Genomic DNA, 9,289 nt, shown 5'->3' on the forward strand with positions numbered 1-9,289 from the left:
ACACACACGTTTATCAACACACTGAAGAAGATGAGTATGAAATAGAAGATGAAGTGGACGACGTTTAACAGGAAGATAAAAAGGATAATGAAGAGACGGATGAAGGAGATAAAGAACAGATCAGAGAGAGAGAGAGAGAGAGAGAGAGAGAGAGGGAAACATTACACTGGTAAAGAAAGAGGAAGAGGAGTAGAGGAGTGGGAAAATGAGAATGAAGAGAACAAAAAAAAGGAAGGATGAGAAGACGAAGAGGAGGCAGATAGAGAGAATAAAAAGTTAGGTAAAGGAAAAAAGAAGGAGATTCAAAATTCAAAAGGCTTTATTAGGCATGTGTACAGCTCACACACACACACACACACACAGTATTGTAATTGTCTGAGTCATTGATTTAAAAGAAATGAAGATAAAAAAGGAGAATGAAGATATAATACAGGAATAAACAGTAGAATGATTTAACTTATCAGACTCTAACACACTATATTATTAACTAGTACTGTGGTGTAGTGTACTATACTGTAGTGCACTATAGTGAGGTGTACTATACTGTAGTGTACTAAACTGTAGTGCACTGTGTACTGTAGTGTAGTGTACTCTAGTGTACTGTAGTGTGGTGTAGCATAGTGTACTCTAGTGTACTATAGTGTAGTGTACTCTAGTGTACTATAGTGTACTGTAGTGTAGTGAGAGGGGATTGATTTCTAATTTTCCTTAATATTTGATATGAATATGGCACAATTATTATTAATGGATTTATGTCATTTATGTGTATTTTTCTTTCATTGTTTTTTCCTTTTTTGGCCTTGGGTCGATGTTTACATTGTTGTTTAAAAAGGGGTGTTTTGTCATTTATGTTTGGATTTCATCAGTGCATCCGTGGTATATGGTGGGAAATTCTCAAAATGTACAATGGAGAAACTGACATTTGGGACACTTTCACTCAGATTCGCTCTTCTGATGATATTAAACTGTCTGGTGTATGTGTCAGGTGCTGATTTTGATAAGAGAAACACTTTCCATGCCTTATTTACATGAACTCAGAACACACTGTACCCAGGCTGTGAAGTCTGCATTCCTCACCCAGTGAGTGTCTCTGCTGGCGTTGCGTGGTCACGACATGCCATTTCACTCGCTGATATTTACATATAATGTATATGTGACAAATAAAGGCTTAACTTAACATAACTACTTGTCATAATGTAACTCAAGCAGTCGCCACTCAGTGCTGCTCTCCAGGGGCGGAAGTCTGTAATCAGACTTATCTTCCCTCTCGTAGTGTAACTGACGTCATTATCTCGACTAAATTTCCGTGGTGTGTTGAAAATCATGTAAGGGACTCTCCCTTTATGGGTAAAATCTCTGGGGCATTGTGCAGTTTTATCATCAAACTCAGCAAATTTCATCTAAAAGATATTTCACACATTTCCCAAGTTCAACCTACATTTACAGCTCATTTGTGAGCTGTAACTTGATTGTGTTTCTGAACCTGGTCCATGGGTTAATTGGCTCTCAATTAATAAATTCCATAAAAAGCCGATGTTCTTTAATCTATCTTCTTCCAGCCATGAGACCTCGACACCCGAATCCTAAGGACCAACTTACGAGCAAACCTAATTCTACTCCGCATCATGTCATTGTAATACACCGGCTTCCTACAGAACCTAGATGTTCCTGGTTCTTGTGGACCAGTAAATTGCGAGGAAGCCGAATGCATTTAGTATAAGAACGGGAAAGTGCACACTGCCATATAGAGGGGAGTTCAAAAGGTACCCCCAAACGCTAACCTTCATTACAATGGCACCTTGACACTCTTACCAATGAAGCAGGAATATCAGTCCTTTGTTGACTCAATCAACCAATCTGAAATTCCGATCTCCGTGACAGATGAGCTGCTGTCGGACATTGCTTTCCATTCTGAAGTTGATGCTATTTTTACATTTAGTAGTAATGAACAGAAGTGCCCGATGAGTTATCAACTTCATACACGCTCCTATAAGAAGAACAGTCCTATCAAGGTTATATCATTCGCAGCTAATGACCCTCGTCCATGTGTTGAATATTTCACATGCAGTCAGACTTTCTGGAGTAGATCACTCGGTGCTCTTATTCCTAATTATGGTATCATGGTTAGTTTGGATCAGATCCGTATCCTATCTCATGAAGCTGAGAAATTGGCTAATGACACTGCCCAAGCCCTAGTGATATCTACCACACTACAATCACATCACATGATGATTTACATCTCAGCACAACAGTGGGAGTACCTGTGTAGTTGTAGGCCCTGAATGTTGTACGGACATTTTTGACCCTACCTTAAACTCAGTACATTAAAAACATAGAGGAGTTACGTGATCGTGTTATACATATTGATCAAGTTTACAGTGATGGTTTAGGGGCCTGGCTAGGTTCCTGGTGGATACATGGTCCTGTCCTCGACTGATGCAGACAGCTGTTCTCTGAGGACCTGGGACTCCAGTCACTCAATAGTTTAGGACTGGAGTTTCCTACAGTCTACCTGAGCCTCCAGGAACAAACTGGACTCCATTTAATTTAACACACTTATACTGAACTTTCAGTCTCACATAGTAATATGCACATCAATCCCTGCTCTCTGTTTCACCATGATGAGGATGGGTTCCCTGTTGAGTCTGGTTCCTCTCAAGGTTTCTTCCTATTACCATCTCAGGGAGTTTTTCCTTGCCACTGTCTCCGTCGTCCTCGGCTTGTTCATCAGAGACGATCTGATCATTTTAATTTATGCACACTTACATTCCATACAGATTTAAATAATTCTTTTGATTGTGTAAAGCTGCTTTTTGACAAAGTCAATTGTTAAAAGGGCTATACAAATAAAATGAATTGAATTAAATTGAATATGGCCGTGAAATTCTATTAGCTTTCATGGTTTTCCTTTTCATTCTTCTGTTGGCTTATGTGGCTCCTTGTTGCTGTTGTTTGTGTGTTTCTAAAAGGGTAAAACACACTCAAATAGCAGAAACTAAAATAATGTTGACTTCTAGGCCTAATGCCTACATTTGATGTGACCGTTTTCTTATTTTATGTTCGGGACGCGGGTTAGAGGTGTAAGTCCTATTCCGTTGTGGAATATATAAACGAGTAATCGCCTGGCCAGTGGTTACAGTACACTACACTACAGTACACTACACTACACCACAGTACACTACACTACACTACAGTACACTATACTACACCACAGCACAGTACACTACACTACAGTACACTACACTACACTACAGTACACTATACTACACCACAGCACAGTACACTACACTACAGGCCAGTGGTTACAGATGGTAAGACATGTTTCGAAAGATTTAGCTTGCTGTTATGAATGCTTTTACGGCATCCACAGGGGGGAATTGAGGGATTTATCTCTAATTTTCCTTAATATTTGATATGAATATGGCACTAATCATTAATAATGGATTTATGTCAGCGTGATCTTTATAAGTGCTCTTGTTTACTTAGTTCTCACATGATGTTTTTAACCTTGATTGTATTTTTCTTCCATTCTTTTTGCCTTTCTTGGCCTTGGGTCGATGTTTACATCGTAGTACAAAATGGGTGTTTTGCCATTTATGTTTGGATTTCATTGCCCAGGCTGACTGATTGATGCGTGCACGCAAAATAAAACTTCTTCAGCTAAACCCTGGCTCTGAGTCTCCTGATTCCTTGATCATCTAAGGCTCTGGTCAGATCCAAAAGCTTTTATTTTTATTTACAACAAGTGTAATGTGCTGTGCTGTGGTGTAGTGTAGTGTACTGTAGTGTACTGTACTGTAGTGTACTGTGCTGTGGTGTAGTATAGTGTACTGTAGTGTACTGTAGTGTAGTGTACTGTAGTGTAGTGTACTGTACTGTAGTGTACTGTGCTGTGGTGTACTGTAGTGTACTGTGCTGTGGTGTAGTATAGTGTACTGTAGTGTACTGTAGTGTAGTGTAGTGTAGTGTACTGTAGTGTACTGTGCTGTGGTGTACTGTAGTGTACTGTGCTGTGGTGTAGTGTAGTGTACTGTAGTGTAGTGTACTGTACTGTAGTGTACTGTGCTGTGGTGTAGTGTACTGTAGTGTAGTGTACTGTAGTGTACTGTGCTGTGGTGTAGTATAGTGTACTGTAGTGTACTGTGCTGTGGTGTAGTGTAGTGTACTGTAGTGTAGTGTAATGTGGTGTGGTGTGTTTCCAACATGATCTCCAAATATGACTCGAGTTTTTGACCTAAGATGTACAAATTGCACTTTATTTTAAACGTTAATTCCACATATGGTGTCACGGTTTACACTTTGTTCTGTGATAATAAATAGTGTGAAGGAGGAAGGCTCAGTGTTAGACCTGATATTCTTTCACGGACGTAAAATCATAAATCGGACATAAATAGATATAAATTACGTTTCACAGGCGGTTGTGCGTGCGCGTGCTCGTTGGCCCCGCCCACCGTCGGTCTCGCGCTCTCCCCCCGTCCGCGTCTGCGCGTGCGCACGGCCCCGTTTTTACAAGAAAAAAAGAAAAAGAGAAAAGGAGAGAGAGAGAGAGAGAGAGAGACGTCGAGATTGGATCTGATCTGAGTTTACTGAAGAAAAGCAGGCCGCGGGTCAGAACCGGACGGCGCGCGCGGAGCAGGTAACCGAATAAACACACACACACACACACACACACACATATATACTGTGTATATATATATATATATAGAGAGAGAGAGAGACTGAACCCCGGCTCGGAGCGGAGTGTGTGTGTGTGTGTGAGGCAAGGCGTCTCATGCACGCGCTGAACATCTGTAGCGAGCTGCGCGATAACGGACACATCTGCAGCGCGCGCGCGGGGTTCTGTCTTATAATCATCATCATCATCATCATCATATTAATATTAATCATCATCATCATCGTTATAATAATGATAATGAACGCGTGGGATTAATCACACCGGCAGCACAGGTCGCTTCATCATCATCATCATCATCATCATCATTATTATTATTATTATTATTATTATTGTTATTATTGTTGTTGTTGTTGTGTTTGATCTGGTGTATCTGTGTGAATGTTAGTGTTTCCCTCTGAAGCTTCATCACTGGTTCAGAACAAAGCAGCTTCTCTTACAGCATCAACAATGCACCTCTCTCTGTCTCTCTGTCTCTCTATCAGCCAGTCTGTCTCTCTGGACCTCTCTACTCGTCTGTCTCTCTTTTTATCTGTATGTCTATCTGCCTATTTGTCTCTGTTTATCTATTTATTTATCTGTCTGTCTGTCCATCTACCTAGCTGTCTTGATGCATGCATGTCTATATATTTTTATTGTTTTCCTGTTGGTCTCTTTGTAATCTATCTATCTATCTATCTATCTATCTATCTGTCTGTCTGTCTGTCTGTCTGTTTGTCTGTTTATCTGTTTGTCTATCTACCTAGCTGTCTGTCTGCATGTCTGTCTCATTGTCAGTGTCTTTGGCTGTCCATTTATATGTCTGTCTCTATCTGTTTATGTATCTGTAGATCTATCTGTTTATCTGATATTTGTCTGTCTGTCTGTGTTTCTGTCTATTCCTTTCATTTGTCTATTCTTCCCCTTGTTCTTTTGTTCTATTTCTCTGTGTTTATGTCTATGATTTTGTCAATTTATCTCTCTCTGTCTCTCTCTGTCTCTATGTCCCACTCTTCTTGTTCCTCTCTCTATTATTATTATTATTATGTGATCTGTATTTGTGTTCCTGGCTTTCTCAGATTTCCCGTCTTCTCTGCGGGTGTTCCATTTGTCTCCTTGGTGTTCCTGTGTGTCCCGGATGTGGACATGGCTTTGAGGTCGTTGTGGTGTGAGTCAGCGGCGGTTTCACTCGGACACAGAGCGAGTGTGTGAAAGCGCTTCCTCGGTCTGTTTCACTGGAGTATAGAGACGCTGTGAAAATGCAGAAGAGACGGAGAGCATCTTCATCCTGCATCGCTGTGTTCCTCTGCTCCGTCCTTCTCTCACTCGTCCTGCCCAGGTGTGTGTCCTGCGCAGGTACGGACAAAAGTGACAAAACGGTGGTTAACAAAGAGGAATATTACAGCGCTACGATTAACGCCACCGTGCAGGACGGCAGGGGCGGCACCAAGCGCGTGATATCGAAGGAGGACGGCAGGTACGGACAGAACTCACCCAAAACGGAGGTGCGAGGGATCATAATTACACCCGCTGCTGTCAATGGAGGTGAGTGTGTCTGTGATTTTGTCTCTGATTGTGACCCTGTTCATGTCTCTGGTAATGTCTTCGCAAGCCATGTCTCTGCTAGTCATGTCTCTGGCCATGTCTCTGCTAGGTATGTGTGTGGTCATGTCTTTGTAAATATTTTTCTCTATTTGTGTCTCAAATCATGTCTCTGCTAGTCATGTCTCTGCTTGTCCTTTCTCTGTTAGTCCTGTCTCTGGCCATGTCTCTGCTAGTCATGTCACTGCTGCTTGTGTTTCTGGACCTGTCTCTGTTAGATCTGTCTCTGCTAGTCAGCACTCTGCTAGCCGCGTCTCTGCTTATATCTCTGTTTGTCCTGTCTCTGGTTTTATCTTGTGCCATGTCTCGTGTTGTGTCTTTGATGATTGTAGACAGTGAATGTTGTTCTGCTTGCTGTGAGAATTTTTAGTTGAATTTGTCACATGGCAGTGTGTGATTGGCTGATAAAGTTGATTTAGCCCCGCCCCTTGTATTACCCATCACCATGTATAATCAGATCATGTGGTGTGTTCAGCTCGGGACAGACGCAGGGCATCAAACCGTATCCTCATGAGGAGTGAGTGAGTGAGTGAGTGGGAGAGTGAGTGAGGTCATTGTGAAAGGACTTCCTGTTGCTTTGTAAACTCTAACGCACCCCTGTTCAGTTTAAGGAAGTGTGTTAATACGCAGGTTTGCACATCATAAAGCTGAAAATTCCACAGGAACTCTCCACACTTTATATTTAACACTTCTCACCGAGTTGTCTTAGCAGCGTAACATCTGAGGAAGATGCTGAACCTTCCTTATAATTCACCGCAGGAAGCTCAGTGTGTGTCCATATACGGACAGGAAAGTCTTTGAGTGGCGTCTCTTTAACGTCATCAGTGAGAACGTGGCCCTGCCTTTGATTCCACACGTGGACTCGCCTGTACCGCTAACCCAGCCGGTGAAAGCCAAAGGCTAGCCGCTAGCCCAAAGAGTAAACGCTAACCTAGTGAGTAAAATCTGAGCTAATGAGCTAAAGCTAAGCTAATATGGTCAATGAAAGCTAAAGCTAATTAGCGAGCCAAAGATAACTGATCATGATAAAGCTAATATCGTGATTATACGCTAACTTAGCAAGTGTAGCCACAGAGTAACTCTAATGAATCCTGATGCTTGAGTGAGGGTGAGGGCGGGGTCTTAGAGAGCTGTCAATTAAGTAGCTCATTAGAATAATATTAGAATATTAATACACACCCAGTAGGATAGCGCGGTCAGATAGTGTAGCTGCTTGTTAATTGTTTTTAATTACACTTTGGTCTTTATTTAAATTTTGGACATTTGGACATAATAAACTAACTGTGTGTGTGTGTGTGTGTGTGTGTGTGTTTCCATCACTTTCCTGAGAACTGAACCAAAAGCTGTTGTTATTTATAATTCCGCTGAATCATGTCTTTTTAGCTTCTACAGGACGGATCGAATGATCTCGAGGAAGTGGAGGATTAGACTCGTATCAGTTTGCACTTTCTCCCAGATTATTTTTTTTATGTCACTTTTTTTTTATCCTCTCTCAGAAACATTAGTTGATGGCGCAGTTTGCGAAAGCTGTATTTTTTGTTAGTGATGTCATCATGAGGACGTTTCAGGAAGTTAATACTGTAACGGCGCTTCGTTAAAGCTGATGTGGCGTCGTTTCGCTGATGTGGAGTCACCTTGTCTCGTGTACGTACACCAGCAGTGGTCCATCTGGTGCGCAGCAGACAATCAATAGAAAGGCACGATCACGGAGCCGATATGGGGGGGATGGGGGTGGGGGCGTTGCTGGCTGAGTGCCATGTGTCCGATACTGGATCAGTGTCGAATTTAATTATATGTCATGAACGTTAATAACACTTTATTTTATACCTAGGACAAATATATATATATAAATCATAAAGAAATGAATCATAAAGCGGCGTCCACTGCTCAGCGTTCACTATAAACCTTAATTTCTCTCCAAGATCTCGTATTGATGATGAGAGATTCTTAACTCCAAGAAAACCTCCACAGATGTGATAACCTGGTGATTCAGCATCGCTTCATGTCCTTCCCCTCTCACCCTGACACGCCCATCACTCTGGAATAGGCTCAGTCTGGACTCATCAGGTCACATGACCTGTCTCCATCACCCCCAAGTCCAGACTTTATGATCACTAGAAAACCGAAGCCTTATTTTCTGATGAGTCTCACTAACGAGTGGACACACAGCTGTTTAGTCCCAATCCTCTGAGTTCTCTAGTGTTAGTAATGACGGGTTAGTGTGTGTGTGGAAATGCTCTTACTTTCACTATTAAACACAGCAGTGTGTTTTACTTTTGTTATTGTTTTTTGAACACTTTGATTCCACTAAGTGTTTAAGTGATCTCCCATCACACTCACTCAGGATGTATTATCTCCCTGTGAGTATTATAAACACAGATTGGTGTGTATGAGGATGATAAATCTACACTGTGTATGGATAAATGAGCTTTAGTGCACTTTGACATCTGAGTAGTCCGATAGACAACTGAGTCCGATAGTTGGTGTTTGTTTGCTTTCACACTGCATACAATTAAGTGAACTGGGTTTAGGTTAGGGTTAGACACCAAAACACTTCAGAAAAAGTCACGGCGGAACTGAAGATAAAGGCTAAGATAGGCAGGAGTGCCAATACTTTGTGCAGAACAATGTGCAAAAACTATTGTTCACTGGTGTGTACTGGTGTATGTTTAAAATGTTGAAACTGTTAGAAGTGTGTGTGTGTGTGTGTGTGTGTGTGTGTGAAATCGGACTTCCTGTGCTGTTCCTGTAAACACAGCTTCTTGAAGACATTATCAGAGCCATGGGAGGACGTGTGGTTTGTGATTCAGTCCAAATTAATTACACAAAGGAAAAAAAAACACACTTTTATAATCACAGAAACCTGCGCTTTGGGTCGAGGCTGGAAAAATAAACAGGATGCGTGATCTCGGAGACGAAGACTCGACATCGGGAAGTTCAACTCGTGTTTTGTCGCAAATGATGATTCAACTGTTTTTTGTGTGAGTGTGTGAGAGAGTGCAGAATAAGGAAAAGGAGAGCTGCAGCATGAGTGTG

The 9,289-nt window shown here is 41.6% G+C and overlaps 1 protein-coding gene across 2 annotated transcripts in view; it reads left to right on the forward strand.

Moving 5' to 3' along the window:
- The first annotated feature begins 4,483 nt into the window (after positions 1 to 4,483).
- Positions 4,484 to 9,289, forward strand: part of rnf130 (ring finger protein 130) — a 32,027-nt gene continuing 27,221 nt past the window's right edge. For both annotated transcript variants that reach the window (XM_053506113.1, XM_053506112.1), the window contains exons 1-2: positions 4,484 to 4,636; positions 5,731 to 6,196. In XM_053506113.1, the coding sequence (XP_053362088.1) occupies positions 5,911 to 6,196 (286 nt within the window). In that variant the 5' untranslated portion in view covers positions 4,484 to 4,636; positions 5,731 to 5,910. The remainder of the gene's footprint in view (positions 4,637 to 5,730; positions 6,197 to 9,289) is intronic.

Source organism: Clarias gariepinus, chromosome 10 (genome assembly GCF_024256425.1).
Source record: "Clarias gariepinus isolate MV-2021 ecotype Netherlands chromosome 10, CGAR_prim_01v2, whole genome shotgun sequence".
Classification (NCBI taxonomy): domain Eukaryota; kingdom Metazoa; phylum Chordata; class Actinopteri; order Siluriformes; family Clariidae; genus Clarias; species Clarias gariepinus.